Source organism: Antennarius striatus, chromosome 12 (genome assembly GCF_040054535.1).
Source record: "Antennarius striatus isolate MH-2024 chromosome 12, ASM4005453v1, whole genome shotgun sequence".
Lineage (NCBI taxonomy): Eukaryota > Metazoa > Chordata > Actinopteri > Lophiiformes > Antennariidae > Antennarius > Antennarius striatus.
This window is the reverse complement of record NC_090787.1, coordinates 21,505,805-21,525,791: the sequence shown is the minus strand read 5'-3', so window position 1 is coordinate 21,525,791 and position 19,987 is coordinate 21,505,805. Positions and strand designations below refer to the sequence as shown.

At 41.8% G+C, this 19,987-nt stretch overlaps 2 protein-coding genes across 5 annotated transcripts; both read left to right on the top strand.

The window, feature by feature from the left end:
* The first annotated feature begins 4,210 nt into the window (after positions 1-4,210).
* cfap97d2 (CFAP97 domain containing 2) lies at positions 4,211-5,937 on the top strand. 2 transcript variants are annotated; one of them, XM_068330180.1, is made up of 6 exons: positions 4,211-4,278; positions 4,387-4,486; positions 4,599-4,679; positions 4,971-5,089; positions 5,224-5,410; positions 5,507-5,937. In XM_068330180.1, the coding sequence occupies exons 1-6, from the start codon at positions 4,223-4,225 to the stop codon at positions 5,660-5,662; spliced, it is 699 nt and encodes a 232-aa protein (XP_068186281.1). In that variant the 5' UTR covers positions 4,211-4,222; the 3' UTR covers positions 5,663-5,937. The 2 variants fall into 2 exon arrangements, with proteins under 2 accessions (XP_068186281.1, XP_068186280.1); XM_068330179.1 differs by having other exon boundaries at positions 4,599-4,694.
* A 263-nt stretch (positions 5,938-6,200) lies between these two features.
* cdc16 (cell division cycle 16 homolog (S. cerevisiae)) lies at positions 6,201-19,642 on the top strand. 3 transcript variants are annotated; one of them, XR_011037710.1, is made up of 19 exons: positions 6,201-6,392; positions 6,571-6,625; positions 6,945-7,042; positions 7,377-7,415; positions 7,504-7,644; positions 7,804-7,963; positions 8,065-8,159; positions 8,705-8,838; positions 9,653-9,732; positions 9,843-9,892; positions 9,982-10,055; positions 10,169-10,294; positions 13,963-14,115; positions 14,434-14,497; positions 14,609-14,670; positions 16,563-16,698; positions 18,513-18,603; positions 18,912-19,287; positions 19,441-19,642. XR_011037710.1 is itself a non-coding variant. In XM_068329734.1 (18 exons), the coding sequence occupies exons 1-18, from the start codon at positions 6,345-6,347 to the stop codon at positions 19,163-19,165; spliced, it is 1,860 nt and encodes a 619-aa protein (XP_068185835.1). In that variant the 5' UTR covers positions 6,201-6,344; the 3' UTR covers positions 19,166-19,642. The 3 variants fall into 3 exon arrangements, 2 of the variants coding, with proteins under 2 accessions (XP_068185835.1, XP_068185836.1); XM_068329734.1 differs by having other exon boundaries at positions 18,912-19,642; XM_068329735.1 differs by lacking the exon at positions 6,201-6,392 and having other exon boundaries at positions 6,778-7,415; positions 18,912-19,642.
* Positions 19,643-19,987: the final 345 nt, after the last annotated feature.

The window sequence follows — 19,987 nt, the reverse complement described above, 5'->3', positions numbered from 1 at the left end:
TTACTGTCTGTGTAGCTGCTGTATCACTTGGCTTCTCAACCTGCTCATTTTGTGGTTTTCACCCAGAAGTTGATACGAGAGAGAGAGAGAGCTGCAAACAGCAGCGTCTGCAAGCCTACTGGACCCTACAAAAGGATTATAAGGAAGGAACACAAGACCTTTGAGAGACTTATACTAGTCCATTTCAGTAAGAGATCCAACAAAGCTGAACTTTCATCAGTTAAGATTGTTTACAGCACAACAAAAAGTTAATGTTCCATGGCCTTTTTGTCTGCGAATATCCCAAAGAAGGTTATTTAGTTATTATCTATTTCATAAATAGTGTTATTTATTTCATTACTTTTTTCTGTTAAGATCCCGGAAAGGGTTATTAATATTTGGTTATGTGTGGTCTTTTGGAAGACAATAAATGTTTACATGCGATTGTCACAGTTTTTATTACAAACTGACCACGGCCCCCCCATCAGAGAAATGAAAAGTCATGTGGCCCCTGCAGGAAAATGTTCATGATCTAAAGGTCCTTCTAAAAAAATTTGCATATTGTGATAAAGTTCATTATGTTCTGTAATGTACTGATAAACATTAGTCTTTCATATATTTTTGACTCATTACCATAACTGAAGTAGGTCAAGCCTTTTCTTCTTCTTTTCCTTTCAGCTTTTCCCTTCAGGGGTCTCCACAGCCAATCAGTGTCCTCCATCTAACCCTGTCTTCTCATCCTCTTCTCTCACACCAACTACCTTCATGTCCTCTTTCACTACATCCATAAACCTCCTCTTTGGTCTTCCTCTAGGCCTCCTGCCTGGCAGTTCAGAACTCAGCATCCTTCTACCAATATATTCACTATCTCTCCTCTGGACATGTCCAAACCATCTCAGTCTGGCCTCTCTGACTTTATCTCCAGAACCTCTAACATGTGCTGTCCCTCTGATGTACTCATTCCTGATCCTATCCATCCTGGTCACTCCCAGAGAGAACCTCAGCATCTTCATCTCTGCTACCTCCAGCTCTGTCTCCTGTCTTTTCCTCAGTGACACTGTCTCTAGACCAAACAACATCGCTGGTCTCACCACAGTTTTGTACACCTTTCCTTTCATTTTAGCTGAAACTCTTCTATCACACATCACACCTGACACTTTCCTCCACCCGTTCCATCCTGCCTGGACACGCTTCTTCACCTCTTTTCCACACTCTCCATTGCTCTGGACTGTTGAGCCTAAGTACTTCAGATCCTCCACCTTCTTGATCTCTTCTCCCTGTAACCTCACTCTTCCACTTGGGTCCCTCTCATTCACACACATGTACTCTGTCTTACTGCGGCTAACCTTCATTCCTCTCCTTTCCAGGACAAACCTCCACCTCTCTAGCTTCTCCTCCACCTGTTCCCTGCTCTCACTGCAGGTCACAATGTCATCTGCAAACATCATAGTCCATGGAGATTCCTGTCTAACCTCGTCTGTCAGCCTGTCCATCACCATAGCAACAAGAAGGGGCTCAGAGCTGATCCCTGATGCAGTCCCACCTCCACCTTGAACTCCTCTGTCACACCTACACACACCTCACCACTGTCTTACAGTCCTCATACATGTCCTGCACCGCTCTAACATACTTCTCTGCCACTCCAGACTTCCTCATACAATACCACAGTTCCTCTCTGGACACCCTGTCATCAGCTTTCTCCAGATCTACAAAAACACAATGCAGCTCCCTCTGGCCTTCTCTGTACTTCTCTATCAACATCCTCAACGCAAATACTGCATCTGTAGTACTCTTGAAGTAGTTCAAGCCTTTTACTGTTTTAATATTGATGATTTCGGCAAAAAAATAAAGAAAAACCAAAAATCCCTATCTCAAAAAATTAGCATATTTCATCCAATCAATAAAAAATGGTGTTTTTAATACAAAAAAAGTCAACCTTCAAATAATTATGTTCAGTTATGCACTCAATCCTTTTGCAGAAATGACTGCTTCAATGCGGCGTGGCGCTGCTGAGGTGTCATGGAGGCCCAGGATGCTTCGATAGAGGCCTTAAGCTCATCCACAGTGTTGGGTCTGGTGTCTCTCAGCTTCCTCTTCACAACATCCCACAGATTCTCTGGGGGGTTCAGGTCAGGAGAGTGGGCAGGCCAGGTGAGCACAGTAACACCATGGTCAGTAAACCATTACCAGTGGTTTTGGCACTGTGAGCAGGTGTCAGGTCGTGCTGAAAAATGAAATCTTCATCTCCATGAAGCTTTTCAGCAGATGGAAGCATGAAGTGCTCCAAAATCTCCTGATAGCTGTATTGACCCTGCCCTTGATAAAACACACTGACCAACACCAGCAGCTGACATGCCCCCCCCCCCCAGACCATCACTGACTGTGGGTACTTGACACTGGACTTCAGACATTTTGGCATGTCCTTCTCCCCAGTCTTCCTCCAGACTCTGGGACCCTGATTTCAGAATGACATGTAAAATTCGCTTTCATCTGTAAAAGTACTTTGGACACTGAGCATCAGTCCAGTGCTGCTTCTCTCTAGCCCAGGTCAGGAGCTTCAAAAGTGGTTTGACCTGGGGAACCCAGCACCTGTAGCCCATTTCCTGCACACACCTGTGCACTGTGGATGTTTCTACTCCAGACTCAGTCCAATGCCTCCACAGGTCCCCCAAGGTCTGGAATCGGCCCTTCTCCACCATCTTTCTAGGGTCCGGTCACCTCTTCTGGTTGTGCAGCGTTTTCTGCCACACTTGTTCCTTCCCAGACTTCCCACTGAGGTGCCGTGATACAGAACTCTGGGAACAGCCTGTTCGCTCAGAAATGTCTTTGTGTCTCACCCTCTTGCTTGAGGGTCAATGACGGCCTTCTGGACAGCAGTCAGGTCAGCAGTCCTACCCATGAAGGTGGTTTTGAATAATGAACCAGGCTGGGAGTTTTTAAAAGCCTCAGGAATCTTTTGCAGGTGTTTAGAGTGAATTTGTTGATCCAGATGATCGGGTTAATAGCTCGTTTAGAGTACCTTTTCATGATATGCTAATTTTTTGAGATAGGGATTTTTGGTTTTTCTTTATTTTTTTGCCGACATCATCAATATTAAAACAATAAAAGGCTTGAACTACTTCAGTTGTGTGTAATAAATCTAAAATATATGAAAGTCTAATGTTTATCAGTACATCACAGAAAATAATGAACTTTATCACAATGTGCTAATTTTTTGAGAAGGACCTGTAAAATATACTATAAGCGTGTTCGCGCTTCAAGATGCCCGGCTTTACTTCATCACAGGTTTTTAGTAGGTGGTCACGTGACACCATACGCACATTCTATTAGCCGAGACTCACGGAACGCAGCGCACTTCCATGTATTAAAGAAACACTTAAAAGTACTTTAAACAATCTATGAGTGTGGGAACAGGTAATACAGATAGAAGGTGGTTTAATATCAGTATGGGGGGGGTTCATAAACATTTAAATTACCGTAAATAATGAGATAAATACTTTGTCACAATATCGCAGAATTTTGTTATTTGTGGGTGGTTCCTGGAACGCATTTACCGCGAGTAACGTGGGATTACTGTACTTTGCTTGTAAATTAAGTGTTATAACGTCAAATGTCATTTTTTTCAATCAATCTAATGAGGTTTTTATTTTTCAAGCTGTATAACAAAGCAAATCAAAGGTGTCTCCTGTAAAATCCATGTCTGTGCTGAGTCGATGGACGATGTAAGTTTCCAAGTAACCGTTACCAAGGCTGCAATTCAGTACAGTGGCTCCGAGCCTTGGCTTCATTCGTTCACACTGTAAAGGGTTTTTTCTTCGCTTTCATAAAGTGGAATAAAAAACTCTGCACAACAAATAAAATATGAACATTATTATTAGCCTGATTATCAGATCCCTTGACCAGAAGAAAAGGGCTGAAAGGGTTCACAACCCTCTCACATATTAAACTGTTTGCTTCAGACTTAAAAACACCCGTTTAAAGCACAGTTTGGATTCCAGTTCATTTTCAACTGTAAACTGTTTGAAGCTGTATTTTTGCACAGCAGCTCTTTTTCTAGTGAGCCTCTTCACATTCTCCCACTAATTAGCCCATCTCTGTGCCTGTGTGTGTTTCACTGTGTACAACTTGCTAAGCAAGCACATTTGAAACCATTCATTCATCTCTGTGTTCTCTTGCTGCTGCCATGGCAACCATGTATGACTGGCAGAAACAGGCAGTGCTTTGAGAGCTGCAGTCAGCCTGGATGCTTCAGAGCATGAACACCTACAGGCAGATGAAGAACTGTGATATGGAGACCTGGTAAGTCTGATGGAGCCAAACACTGACTCAGCTTACATAATGCTAGATAACTCTAGGATACCATGGTGACGGCTTGCATGACTGTTTATTAATGTTTTGTCTTGGCAGCGCTGCATCACACCTGGCATATCAGCCCCTTCTTCCCACTGCAAACAAATACCTGCAACAGAAATGGGACAAAGCTTCATATGACTTACATAGAGAGAAGGTGAGAATAAACATGTACATGTGACATATTACTTTAACCAATAACTTCTCTCCATCTTCAGTTCCCATCAGTTTGTTACTACTTGTACAAACCTGTTTTCTCTTCTCTCAAGGTGACATCAACAAAGACAACGATAAACACAAAGCCACCAAAGAACTATGTTCACCTGTCTGTCAAGCTGAAGAAACTGAAGGTTACTGCTTTATATGTAATTATTTCACCTCATCTCACATCTTATCACTCGGGTGGCAGCATGATGATTCAGTGAGGAAGCTGCCCAAAATGTCTGACTATGAATTAATTGCACAGTAAATATAAGAATGATTTTTTAAAAACTTATTTCAAAGTAGATCTATATCTTGTTAAACCTGTAGTAATAACATGCAAACATCAAAATTATAGAATGATTTGCGAGGTGTTCTGTCTGAAAGTTCATCAAATGTAGATACTCCCTGTATTTGTAACTATATTTTATTGTATTAAGCTTGAAGAAGAAAGGAAAGCAAAGATTGACAGAGAAAACAGCATGCTTAAGGAGAAGATATCAAGCATCATGAGGACAACTGGAGGAGTCAACAGCAGGAAATTTTATGACAAGAAAAGGTTAGTTGAGGTTACTGCAGGACAACAATGTAAATGTATACATGTAAGTCTGGCATCAAGTTATATTTTAAGAAATAAAGTGAATCTTGAAACTGAAACCCTGCTGTAAAGCCTGTGTTTATTCTTCACTGTAGCCTTGGCAAAGAGAAGCGACAGGTGGAGTTGCTCCATATCACCAAGGAGAATCAGATGATCCTGTGTCGTCTGAGCCAGTGCAAGCCTCACTATAATGTGAGGAAATGGCATGAGGACTGGCTCAAAACTCTCATGGTGATGGACAGCATTGCACGTTACCCCCGGGGAAGGGCAAATCAGCAAAAGGTCAACATTTTTTTATTTGATTTCTTTTAACACTACTGCACGATAAAATATATCATGTTATTTTATTATTACATATTATTAATATGTCGTTAACAGAGGCAGGAACAACCCATCAAAAAAGGTGGTGATTGTGATAAAGGACAAAAAGGTACTGCAGAGGAAACCACACACAGCCACACAAGCAGAAAACCCAGTGGGAACGACGAAAATGAAGAGGAGGGACTGGATCCAGCAAAAGCAGACATGAAATAACCTTCCCTCAAACAAACGTACCTAAGAATTCCACCTCATGAGGTACAGCTGGAAATCAGTGGTTCATACAACTGAAACCCTTCATTCTGCTCAGAGCTTTCTGTTCCTTCCCTCTCCTAAACATCTAAGCATGAAGTCACACAGAGAACATGTCTTCCTCCTTTGGCTAAGCTGTGTTCTGTGTTAGTGTTAGTCTTAGAAATAAATAATAGAACCTCCACGATGTTGGGTAATACATTTCTGTAAAAATCGAGCAGTATTTGTGTAGGATGTGTCCTGTGATCAATTTTGGAGTGCAATACTGTACTTCTGTGAATGATGTCATATTCACAAAGACGCTGGCAATCTTTGGTAATATGTTCATTTGAAAACAACAAATAAAATATGAACATGATTATTTGAATAAATGTGGACGAATTGTTTTTTTTTAAATATTATTTTACAATTTCCCAAACGTATATTGAGTCAAATAGTGAATAATTAAAGCGGAACTGTAAATCCAGTCTTTGTTTCCCTACGGAACCACATTACAGAACACCCGCTTCGGAGAGAAGCCGCGTATTTGATTGTCCGCAGCTAGCGGGCTAGCGCACCCTGGTCCGTGGACACCCTGAAACATTGTTCGTGTCTCTTAAGATGACACACTGACTATAGCCGGTGTAGAGACAGAAAAACAACCACGATGAATCTCGACAGACTACGGAAGCGGGTCCGACAGTACATCGACCAGGTGAGGAACAGTTCCCTTGGTTTAACGCGCTGCTAGCTAAGGCTAGCCGGGAGGCAGCCTGGCGTCAGAGGGAACGGACGCCCCTGGACGCCTGTCGACGAGCGCAGTGTTATAACGGTAAAAAACCACCAGAACCTGAAGCTGCATTTAAGATGGTCTTGTCCTTGTGTGTCCCCAGCAACAGTATCAAAGTGCTCTGTTTTGGGCCGACAAGATAGCGTCGCTTTCTCACGGTGAGTTGGTTCTGTTCGGCATCTTCACAGCAGTCACCTCGGTGCTGGAGCTTCTCTCCCCTGGAGTCACCCTATTATGGTCTGTTTTATTTGAAGGGAGAGTTTATATCACCTAAAGATACGAATCTATGTGTAGTCTGTTTTATTTGAAGGGAGAGTTTACCTATTGTGTTGTATGAAAGCTCTGTAGCATCACAGCTGAGAACAAACCTGGGGAGTGAAGGTTGGGGGTGGAAACAGGACCTGACACACCTGCGGTGGTCTTCCCGTGACGCTCTGTCGTCATGTTGTTGAACAAACCTCTCTGTCTGTCACGTAGAGGATCCCCAGGACATCTACTGGCTGGCTCAGTGCCTTTACCTGACCTCTCAGTACCACAGAGCCTCCCACGCCCTCCGCTCACGAAAACTGGACAAGGTAATCTCATTTTATGCGAGGTGTAAGTTGACACCACATGTGAAAAGCAGCTCGAGGGGCTGGGAAGTGAGTAAGAGGGTTTTGTCAAGGTCATAAAACAAGGTGTGAGAGGTTTGTATTATCTACTGTACTTGGAATTAAGCCTCAAGGTGGGATTCACCATATTTCCTTCTGTTGCCAGCAGAACGTCCTTTTCATGTAGTTTTTGTGAACATACAGCCCCCTTTGAACCTGCAAAGTATATGTATGTCTATAGGTATAGATGGAGCAACAATATCACTAGAAATATCTGTCTTGTTTCATTTTGAAATAATGCCTGTCTTCTTGCACACAGCTGTATGGTGCTTGTCAGTACCTTGCTGCTAGGTGTCATGTAAGTAACTGGAGAATCCTTCCTGGGGAAGTTTTCATTAATAAGTTATGGTCAGTAGAAATCTCTGAGATATCTTTGTTCTGTCTAGTATGCTGCCAAAGAGTTCCAGCAGGCCTTGGATATCCTGGATGCAGAGGAGCCAGCCAGTAAGAAGCTGCTAGACAGGAGTGTGAAAGAGGACATTGGGACGCCTGGGCCAGCTAAGGACTGGGACATGTCCCCTGCCTCTGTAAGTTCTCACCAATGCTGAAATACTGAAAAGATAGTAACTTAAAGTAGTATGATATTATTACTATAGATAGGCCTTAAATGTTCAGTGAAATAATTTTATGGACATTAGCTTGAGACTCAATTTCTTCTCTGCCTTTTCTTCTGTGGCAAATTTCAGATCAGCAGCTCCATATGCCTCCTGCGGGGTAAGATCTACGATGCGATGGACAACAGACCACTGGCCACCTCTAGCTACAAAGAGGCCTTGAAACTTGATGTCTACTGCTTTGAAGCCTTCGATCTGTTAACATCACACCACATGTTGACTGCACAAGAAGGTGAGGCTGATCTATGGCAATGATAAAGTTTCTCTTTAAATATATGCAGTTGTTAACTTGTTAAGTGTCAGCATATGTGAAATGTGTTCTTCTTTCAATAGAGAAAGATTTCCTTGACTCGCTTCCTCTGAGTCAGCAGTGTACAGAAGAAGAGGAGGAACTGTTGCACTTCCTGTTTGAAAATAAGTTAAAGAAGGTAAGAAGGCTTTAGATGTATTTCTAACAGATTACTCTTTGTTTTAGACACATTGTTGTTGTATTGTTCAGCATTGTTAAAACTGTGCGCTGATGTAGAGAGCTTGAATCCTCCCAGCTTGAATCAGAAACACCTGGATTTCTATTTAGGATCTGAAGATGTTTCAACTTTCATCCAAGAGGCCTCTTGGTGAAGATACTTTCCTTCTTACAGGGTGTCCTGTTGAGCTACATTTATGCACAGGATGTTACGCAGAATAACCTGCATCCATAGAACATTAGAAATGTAGTTATGTTTGTAGCCAATCCCAGATGCACCCTTCTCTGTCTGAAAAAACCCACTCAGACATGGAGAAAACATTCAAACTCTACACAGGAAAGCCATGTTGGGATTGCTGGGGTTTGAACTCGTGACCTTCTTGGTGTGAGGCAACAGTGTGCTAACCACTAAACCACCGTGCCGCCATAAACAATGTCCATTCTGTAGATTCTGACCTGCTTTGGTTTAAAACCCCTGTCGTTCTTCTTGTTTTCTCTTCTCTGCAGTATAACAAGCCGAGTGATTTGGTGGTACCAGAGATGGTCAATGGTCTTCAGGACAACTTGGATGTAGTGGTGTCTCTGGCTGAAAGACATTATTATAACTGTGATTTCAAGATGTGCTACAAACTCACATCAACGTAGGTGTTTTCTCCTGTTCTCACTCTAATTACTGTTATGAGCTGCATTTATCAATTGATGTCATGCAAAAGGAGCTGCTCTTCTGATCTGGACCTTCACACACAGGATCACACACTGCATTGTGTGAACGCTTCCTTACTGTATTATGTTTGCATAAGACTCCTCTTATCTATAGCAGAGGAAATGATTTGGTCTGGTACACACTGGCAGAGCCACTGCAGCGTAACAGTCAAACAAAAGGCTAATAGCTTTTGTTAGCTTTTTTTGTTGACTGTATTTAGCTTGTGTTTTAGCTAATAAAATGCATATTGCAGTTGAGAAGGTTCCTGAATAAGTAAAGTAGGTAGAATGTGGCATTTCAGCCATTGCGGTTCACTTCTTCTTCTAATGCCTTGTTCATATGCTTCTCTGGTTTCTGGCTGCAAACACTCGTGTCGATGTTCAGATCATATTAGAAGAGGATCACACGGTTCACACCACAGAAATACTCTCTTACAAGTCTCTAGATAAAGTGAAATCAGCCAGATGGAGGATGTTGCCTTCTGTAAATTGGGTATTAATTTATTTTGATTAAAATGGATTTCAGCTCTTTTTACTATTAACAGATTTTATTTGTCTCTCGTATGCATGAAAGTTTTCATGATTTGATTTCTTATTTTTTCCCTTCTTAATACAGAAGCAGGAATAATTTAAAGAATGAAGAAACAACTAGTTTCTGTATTAAACTGTTTATTTTGCAAACTTGTTCAGCTTACTGTACATGCTTGAAAAATTTGCATTATCAGTTAATGCAGCTTGGTTGTTGTATTCTAGGGTGATGGTTAAGGATCCCTTCCATGCCAACTGCTTACCCGTCCACATAGGAACCCTGGTGGAACTTGGAAAAGCAAATGGTAAAATGAAAACTCCCTATAAAGAATGTTCAGCTGGATTGCCTGGCCATCTGCACAATCAATAATATGTTAATGTTTGGTCAGTTAACTTCTTTTATTCTTCTTTACAGAATTGTTTTATATCTCACACAAACTTGTAGACTTGTATCCCAACAATCCAGTGAGTTTTTCCTCTGTCCCACTGCACATGTTTGCTCCATGCTCGCACACTTTACAGGATGTTTTAACCGCACACAAAACTTCACGTAGGTATCCTGGTTTGCTGTTGGGTGCTACTATCTCATGGTTGGCCATAAGAATGAACATGCTCGGCGTTACCTAAGGTTTGTATCTGCACTCTTAAAAGAGGAAGTGCATCCTGTTTGAGGCCACATTACAAGCTATTTATAGTTGGCTTGAGTTGACTTACACACATTATGTGTTATTTCTCCTTTAGCAAAGCCACCACACTGGAAAGGACATACGGTCCTGCATGGATCGCTTATGGACATTCATTTGCAGTGGAGAGCGAGCATGACCAAGCTATGGCTGCCTACTTCACTGCTGCCCAGCTGATGAAAGGGTAAGAAAGTAATCTGTTCTCTGTCTTCACCAGAGATGAGGTGTTCACAAGAGAAACACAATCATTAATGCAATGTCTTTTCAGTCGGTTGAGTTTTGCATCTGATTTATTTCAATCTTCTTTGGAAAACAGGCTGATAATGTCCTCAGGAGACCTCAGGTGGCTGCTGCTGATAATGAAGGTTTTACCTTTAAGAGATGTGTAGAAGCTTTTTCTTGTTCAACAATGACCACCAGTGGTAAAGAAAATGCTACAGAACCTCAGATCCCAGAGGAGCTGGGCTGCATTGAGGGACAAATAACTTTCTAATACTTCCAACTTTGACTGATGATTCTATATTAAAAACAGTACAAAGACTTGACGAGGAATTTTATGTTTCACCTAATCAAGTTAAAATATTTTTAAATTCTGAATACATGCCAGAAATACAATTAAAAATCCCAGGAGTATTCCCCAGATCTGCTATTAACTGATTAAAGGTCGCAGTGTATAAATAACTGCGTGAAAATTAAGTACAGTTTTATACTTTCTCAGGTCAAAATAGAATTTAGTACCATATAATAAACATGACTTCTTTTGATCGATCTCACGCACATAGGTAAATTATTAACCCGTTGTGTAAACGATGGACAGAATTAAAAAGGAAAGTGTACTTTTATGTACATCTAAACTAAGGCACACTCCTTGAATAATTGTGATAACCTGATGTTGGGGAGTGAAGATAGACCGTGATGGAGTTGATAATTACAGGTAGTCGTCCACTTACGACCTATGCGACTTACGATCGACCGACTTTACGACCACAATGTCTGGGCAACGCGGGCATTCCCTCCTGCCACAGTACTCACGCTCTGAGACTCCCGCGCTCTCTTCAGTCACCACGGCGCACACACGCTGTTCAGTCACACTGAGAGATCAGTAGCCCAGCCCAGGACAGTGCAGCACACTTCTTCCTTGTCTGTATACCCCCAAGATGTCTACCAAGAGGAAATTGTTTTCATCATCTCCTCAGGCTGCCAAGAAGGCAAGACGGGCCATCGATCTGGACACAAAAATGATGGTGATAAAACAGCACGAAGGAGGAAAAAAAGTGAATGTGATCGCACGTGACCTGAAGTTATCACACTCTACTGTGTCAACAATTCTGAAAGACAAAGATAGGATCCGTGAAGCTGTGAAAGGTTCTGCATCTATCCACTCAACAGTAATCACAAAACAACACACTGGGCCCATCCATGAAATGGAAAAATTACTGCACATTTGGATGGAAGATCAGATTTAAAAACGGACTCCATTAAGCCTTTGTACTGTGCAGACGAAGGCTAGAAGTCTATTCCAGACTTTGAAGGAAAGTGCTGGAGAAGACTACGGTCAGAATTTTGTGGCTAGTACTGGGTGGTTCAGGAGATTCAAGAAAAGATTCCAGCTGCATAACGTTCGAGTGACCGGAGAAGCAGCGAGTGCAGATGAGAAAGGAGCGCGTGAGTTTGTCGCCAGTCTTGACGAACTGATTACAGAAGAGGAGTATCTTCTAGAACTTGTCTTCAATGTTGATGAAACTGGGTTGTTCTGGAAACGAATGCCAGAACGCACCTACATCCATAAGGAAGTCAAAAGCATGCCGGGATTTAAAGCCTATAAGTTAAGGCTGACTTTGCTGCTCGGCAGGAACGTGAAAGGGTTTAAGCTTAAGCCTTTCTTAATTTATCACTCAGAAAACCCGCGTGTCTTCAAGAATGTAAACAAGCACACTTTGCCAGTTTCATATGGTGCTAACAGGAAGGCATGGATGACCCAGGCATTGTTTGAGGATTGGTTTATGAATCGTTTCATTCCTCAAGCGCGAGAATACTGTTTGGAGAACGGAATTCCTTTCAAGATTTTGCTGCTCCTCGACAATGCACCTGGACATCCACCTCACTTATCTGACCTCCATCCAGATGTAAAGGTGATTTTCCTGCCTCCCAATACAACTCCACTGAACCCTGATCCAACCCATGGATCAGGGTTCAACTGCTGCATTCAAGGCAAACTACCTCCTACCACCTTTGCACAAGCCATAACTGCTATGGATGCAGACCCGGAACTATCGCTGCGAGATTTTTGGAAACAGTGCAACATTCTACAGTGTATCAAGAATATCTCTACTGCTTGGGAGGCTGTGACGGAGAAATGTATGAGTGGGGTTTGGAAAAACTGTCAAGCGTTATGTGAACTCTTCTGCTGGATTTGAAAGTGACGAAGAACTTGATCAGATTCGGGAGAAAATAGTGAAACTGGTAAAAAACCTCTCCTTGGAGTGTGAAGTGGAAGATATCGAGGAGTTGCTATTAGACAAAGAATCAGGAGAACTTACGAATGAAGAACTGATCGCGCTGGAAGAAGAAAGAGTGGAAGAAGAAGAGAGAAGAGAAGCAGAGAAAGAAGAGGAGGAACCAGAAACAATGTTCACCACCAAAGGCTTGTCAGAAGGCTTTTCCCTCTTAAATAAACTCCGTGCACACTTTGAAGAAATGGACATAGAACATAGAAACATTTGCAAGGATTGAACGGATGGCAAACGACGCTTTCCGTCCATATCGTGAAATTTATGAGGAGAAAAAGAGATGAACAATTCAGACAAAGCTCACAATGCTTATGAAAAGCACCAGCACCAGTGATGCCAGCAGCCACCAAGATTTTGTATTTTACTGTCTTTGCATTTTGGTATTTCAACACTACATTGTTTTTCATTTTGTATGTTTTCACATAATAAACTAATTGTGTTGTAGTACAGTACTGATGTTTGACTTGAACCTGACAAACGTAAAAATATGGAACAGTATGATATCTAGAGAAAATGATCAGAGAGACGCCACCTCCCCCGGCCCCCTCGTGTCTCCCGCGCCCTCCACTCCCACGCTCTTCTGTCCTCACCACCACACCTCCACCCTACCTTGTGGCTCACAATAGGCGAGAAAACAGATTGGTCGTAATTCGACTCTTAAGTAAAAATTCAATCTGTCGTAAGTCGACGACTGCCTGTGTAATTAATGGAACTGAAGTGGAAAGCTTACCGACACCCATGATTTTGGGACTTGTTTGTGTCTTTCAGACCCCAACAGAAATCTGACCAGAGCATTTTATTTGAAACAATAGTAGAATAATTCAGAATGCAGAGGACTGTTCAGGATATTATCGGGAAGGATTACAGTCACACATCTTGCACACATTCACAGATTTAAAAAACATACAAAGTGTATAGAACATGCCACTAGATGGTCATTATTCATTCATCGTAGGTCACGGGGTGCTGGAGCCTATCCCAGCAGACTGGGGCTGTGAGGCGGGGTACACTGGCAGGGCAGTTTGGTATGATCAATCCACCTAAGCAGTATGGTTTTGGAGGTGGGAGGAAGTCGTAGAACCCAGAGAACATGCAAACTCCCCACAGAGCGGGACTTGAACCGGGAACCGCCTTGCTGAGCGGCAACAGCGCTGCCGACTGTGCCACCGTGACTATTGATCTGTTTGACAGCAGAACCCTTTGTAGCCTGAACACGCTACGCTTAAAAAAACATACTTGGTTGAGCTTAACATCAATCTGCAACTTGAACTATGTCAGTTTATAAGTCTAACTTTAGTTTTTACCTTTTCTGTGTGTTTAATAATGTTGTCTGTGTGTTCAGGTGTCACTTACCCATGCTCTACATCGGCCTGGAGTACGGTCTGACCAACAACTCCAAGCTGGCTGAACGCTTCTTCAGCCAAGCTCTTAGTATCGCTCCAGAGGATCCGTTCGTCATACATGAGGTGGCAGTGGTCGCCTTTCAGAATGGAGAGTGAGTCATGCAGTCACACGTGTGCATACAACAACACTAATAACACTGCCTAGACAAAGTATCATACATGGAATGAACAATACAAAAGGATCTGGAGCCCAGCAGGTGGTACTTGTCATCCAGTTTTATTTTTAGGATGCTTTTAAAGTATGAGCTACATGTGCTGATACTAGATGTATCAGAACTCTACAGCTAACATGAAACAATAACTTGCAGTCAGATAAATGGAACTAAAGTTTGACGCACTGAAGTGTGTTTGATTTTGATGTAAACCCAGAAGTGCTTTCAGACTTTTTTTTTTCATATCTTCTGTTTTAGCTGGAAGACGGCCGAGAAGTTGTTTCTTGATGCAATGGAGAAAATCAAAGCCATAGGGAATGAGGTAACAACTCATTTATTAATCAAAAAATATATATAAACATCTTAGAACACGACCATGCATTTTGAATATGTTACCTTATGATTGATGTTTTGATATGTCTTTAAAATGAAGGTCACTGTGGACAAATGGGAGCCTTTGTTGAACAACTTAGGACATGTGTGCAGGAAATTAAAGTAAGTATGAAGCCAGTTTTATTGTGCAGTTTGTTTGGTTGTAAGAGTAGTCCTCACTCGTCCAAATACAGCAGTGGTTATCATTGTAGCTCTGTTTGCTTTCTAAATAGCATCTTATATATGGAGGCTGAGTACAGTCAGTGCTTTAGAAGAGTCATCTGGAGTAAGTCTCTGACTTTCTTCTTTCATCTGATTTGTTTTTTATGCCATCGTGTTATAAATAATATTCACAGATGTGCTCAATCCATGTTTTGTAGCACACACCCATCACAGTTAGGAAGCTCATCCAACATTCATGACGAGCCCTTTAATGAATAATGCACGGCTCCACTTAGTAGGTATGAGGGTGTTGTGTGCTGTACTACACGACTGATGAATGGTTATTATTTTGTTGCGTTGCCGTCTTTGCCCACTACTTCTAAAACAAGCTGAGGGGCCCTCGCCACATTTTTCAAAATGGTTATTGTAGCCGAGGCCTTTTATTCTTTGGATTTAATTGTTGGATGAAATTATCATCTTTTGTCTCTGTACCGTTTCCTGTCTCTGAAAACAATGAGCTGTACTCCGTCTGTGATTATAGATGTGGGGTGTGGAGCAGGGGGAGGAGCCTCCTGGTGCTACTGGCCTTTTTTTGATGTGCTAAATCTTATCTTTTTGTTATTTTCTGGACACAACATGACAATATTAATTTGTGTTTGACTCAAACAAACTCAGTGTCTGTCAGCAGACTCCTGTCCAAAATGGAAGACCTGTTTTGTCCTAGTAAAACAAGCGAGCTACAAAACACATTCTATGCTATGCTGACACTCCCACATCATTGGTGCTCACATCTGTTATAAACTTTAAATACAGTTCCTTATTCTGTTAAATGAATCTTGCATTCACTATTTATTACTATAGCATGTTTCACAGTTTAGCCTTGTTCTACTCACTACAATCTCAGCTGTTACATTAAGTGTTATTTTTGTGTGGTTTCATATCTTACATATGGTTAGACATCTAAATGCTCAGCAGGAAATACCTTATATGTTTACATATAAAGGTATGCTCTGGTGCTGTTTACTTATGTAGTGCAAGTTACCATGGTAACACCCCAGCAGGAAGTAAACCACTGCTATAATCCTGAGGGTCATCTCTACATCCTGTGTCATAGTGGGAGTTTCATTTCTACACGTACAGTACATGCTGGGAAACAAGGGCAGCAAAGATTACTGTTCTATCTACCTACGAGTGGTGGATAGAAAAGGAACGGGCTGTTTTACCTGAACTCTGATTTTGATAATTGAAATATCAAGTGTTAAACTTGTAACCCTTAAGATTTGAAAATAACAAACAGCCTATGGCAAAACACGTTTTTAAATAACAATGCCTTCAATGACATTTGGTTTTTAATTATAGATGTAATTCCGTTCCTTGCCTGTAGATGTCATACTTTTGATCTGACAGCTGTTCCTCTGGGTACATCAAGTTCTGCAACCTTGCATGTATTATTTAGAATATATTTGTATGGTATACACACACACAGAAGAGGTCTGGTTCCTGAGGTGGATTTGAATTCAGAACCTTGTTGTGAAGCGATACCTGTTTTTCAAACATGTAAAAAAAAATCATTTGTAGTGTGAATATAATTTTAAAAAATTAATTTGACGTTTCGACGCCACTTTTGTACTTACTAATGTCCACACTTGCTATCCTACTTTTCCCTCCTGCTGTACGTGGTCATTTCCCCATTTGGGACCAGTAAAGGAATATATTACCTTGTTTTACACCAGTGCTACACAATCTTAAATGTACTTTTTATGAGATGCATTTCGGAAGGTTTGTGCAAAAGCTGCTTACAAGCTGTGTTCTCCTCGATGATGTAATAATTTCATATTCTGGTGTTTCTACAGAAAGTATGACCAGGCTTTGGAGTACCATCGTCAGGCGTTGGTGTTAATCCCTCAGCATGCCTCCACCTATGCTGCGATAGGATATGTACACAGCCTGATGGGCGACTTTGAGAGTGCCATTGACTACTTTCATACGGTATAGTGACCTTTTTTCAGTCTGATTGGGTTTATTTCTTGCATGAAGACACTAATTATTTAACATGACGTCTTCTCTGAGAAGGCAAAATGGAAAAGGAGGATGGAGGCCAGTGCTTTTCAAGGAGAGCAAATTATTTTATTTGAAAGGCATTTTTTAACTAAACTGTGGAATTTTTTTGGTAAAATATAGATAGATAGATAGATAGATAGATAGATAGATAGATAGATAGATACTTTATTAATCCCGGAGGAAATTGCATATATCCACTGCTCAGGCATTACATAACAAATAATACTGGATAAACACCAGGAGAAAAGGAAACACTGACATCACAGGACATACCACAAGACATACATTACACTAACAGACAGACACATGCAGCACTAACAGGACTTATATACTAAACTATAACTAAAAATATAAACAGTATAAAATTTAAAATATTACAGTATTAAAATATAAACAGTATAAAATAAAATCTAAACAGTATAAAATTGAATTAAAATATAAAACAGTATAAAAAATAAATACATATATAAATATATAAACAGTATTACATTAAATTAAATTAAAATTAAATTAAATCCATTCAACCCCGTGCTGACCTCCCACCTCCCCCCGCTCCTCCTGAGAGAGTCATTGTACCCCCTGATGGCACGGGGCACGAAGGAGGACCTCAGCCTCTCTGTGGAGGCGCTGTGTGACAGCAGTCTGCCGCTGAAGGTGCTTCTCTGCTGGGAGAAGGTGGTGTGTAGGGGGTGGGGGGGGGGGCTGGTGTTGTTCATGATAGCCTTAACTTTAGACATGGTCCTGCTCCCCAGAAGCGTCTCCACAGAGTCCAGGCTCAGCCCGACCACTGAGCCCGCTCTGCGGATGAGTCTGTTCAGACGGTCCATATCTCTTTTCCTGGCCCCCCCACCCCAACACACAATGGCGTATGACAGCACACTGGAGACTACGGACTGATAGAACATGAGAAGGAGCTTAGGACAGATGTTGAAGGAGGCCAGCCTCCTCAGGAAGTACATCCTGCTCTGCCCCTTCTTGTACACACAGTTGGAGTTGAGTGACCAGTCCAGTCTGCTGTCTAGCTGCAGTCCCAGGTACTGATAGTTTCCTACCACCCCCACCTCACTGCCTTCCATGATCACTGGCTGTGGAGAGGGAGGTGCCCGCCGGAAATCCAGCACCATCTCCTTTGTCTTGGAGACGTTGAGCTGGGCACTAAGGGGATAGAGCACTAAGTAGATAGAGAGATAGATATTCAATTAAGCCATACTCCAAAACCAACAGGATCATTTGAGACCATAAAACATCTGCAGAGGCTGAAAATTCAATTCACCCCTCATTGCATTAACATTTAGAATGTTGATTATTCATCAGGAAATTAGAAACATAGATTCTCCATAACTTTTGGTGTACTAATCACTCGTTCATTCATATATATGTACAGTAGTACCTTGAGATATGAGATAAATGTTCTGTGACTGAGCTTGTACGTCAAACAACTTTACTCCATTTAAAATAAAATCATTTAATCTGTTCCAGCCGTGTAAAAAAGCCCCAAACCCCCTACATTTATATATAAATTATGTCAAGAATGATAAAGTATGAAAAGAACTGCAAACATCACAAGAACACACAAGCTATGTCTCCACTCCACAAACGAGAATGAGATCCGATCTCAGCTGATGTATCCATCCGCCAACTACTGGTGTTCTAAAAAAATGTAGATCCACTCTCATTGGTTGGTGGATATCTGTCAACAGATGTCAGAAATGCTCGATGTTGATTGGTTTCTTTCCTTGCAGGCACTTGGGCTGAAAAGAGACGACACTTTTTCTGTGACGATGCTCGGTCACTGTATTGAGATGTACATTGGTGACACGGATGCCTACATAGGTAGGGTGGCAGCGACTACACTGGTTTCAGAAGAGTTGATGTTGTCTCTGATGGCTGGTTTGAAATTTAAAATGTTTGATAGTTAATTTATTTTACTTACAATATTTGAGCCTTTTGTCTTTTATCTATAATGTTTGTTTTTTATTTATTCGTCTGTACAGCACTTTGTTCGACTGTGGTTGTTGTAAAGTGCTCAACAAGTAAAGATTGGATTGGACTGGATTGGATTACTTGACATTGAACTTCTACTAGACTTGTTAGTAGAGGTTTCCTCTGGTGACAGATATCTCCTCCTTGTTTCCACCAAGGCACAGACATCAGTGATAAGGTGCGTGGCAGCGTGAACACTCCCGCGCTGATGAAGATGCTGAATGCGACAGAGACTGGCGACCTTGTGGCCACGCCCAGGCTGGAGGAGACGGGCATCACATCATTGGAAACGCCACTGCCCAATCAGGACAAGATGATGCTGGAGACTCCTCTGCGCCTGTCCCTGACGCTGGAGTGTGACATGTATGAGAGTGATGTGATGTTAGACACCCTGTCAGACACCAGCACGTGATCGATCCTACCAGGAGGAGTTGTTGTAGGTGCACACACCCGAGCCTAGGACGACGTTCAAACCGCAGCTCCACCTCAACCAAAGGTTTCCTGTGGATTCTCCCTCTCATGCGTTACATACAGGTATTTCTGGAAGGACAATGTGAACATTGTGAATACATTATGAATACAGCACTTGCTGTACATCATTAATGCACTTAGACATGAGCATTGGTAGGGTTCCAGTCCCTGGATCAGCTTTGGACCCTGTTTTATGTCTGAGTATGTTGACAACAGGGTCCTCTGACACGTCTGAACACAGCAATCACGTCTGCACCTCACCTCACATCCTGAAGACGAGCCCCTTCTGCCCCTGGCAGGACCCTCCTGTGTTGCTTCACCTGTGGATTCACACCCTGAATAAAGAGCGAACAAGCAGCGTCAGTAAAAACCTTTCTTTTCAAGTCTTACAATAAATCATGCAATTATTTTAAAACTTCATCTGTTTTCCTTATTGTTTCCATTCATATTCCTGTATTTTGTAATTACTGTCATCAAATCATGTGTGGATTCTGTCATCTAAATGTATGGATTACCTTTTAATGACACACCTGTTGCATCATGAAGTCGTAGTGTAGTGATCGGTTACTTGAATTTTTTAAATAAAATTTTCTACCAAGTTTTTCTGTTTGAGGTAGCACAGTGGTGGTTTGTCTGTTAGGCCTGGTGATGAGCTGGCGTCTCGTCCGGAGTGCACCCCAGCTCTATTCAGAGCTCCAGCTGATCCGATAAGCAGCTGAAGACCTTCACTCTGATGGATACACAGGTTTTCTGTTTTCTGTAC

Bases quoted from the DNA above. Each gene is read 5' to 3' on its own strand.
- cdc16 (XM_068329734.1), top strand. From the start codon at position 6,345: ATGAATCTCGACAGACTACGGAAGCGGGTCCGACAGTACATCGACCAG. The intron at 6,393-6,570 runs GTGAGGAACAGT...GTGTGTCCCCAG, and splicing joins TCCGACAGTACATCGACCAG to CAACAGTATCAAAGTGCTCT. The intron at 14,116-14,433 runs GTGAGTCATGCA...CTTCTGTTTTAG, and splicing joins GTCGCCTTTCAGAATGGAGA to CTGGAAGACGGCCGAGAAGT.
- cfap97d2 (XM_068330179.1), top strand. From the start codon at position 4,223: ATGCTTCAGAGCATGAACACCTACAGGCAGATGAAGAACTGTGATATG. The intron at 4,487-4,598 runs GTGAGAATAAAC...TCTTCTCTCAAG, and splicing joins ATGACTTACATAGAGAGAAG to GTGACATCAACAAAGACAAC. The intron at 4,695-4,970 runs GTAATTATTTCA...TATTGTATTAAG, and splicing joins TGAAGGTTACTGCTTTATAT to CTTGAAGAAGAAAGGAAAGC.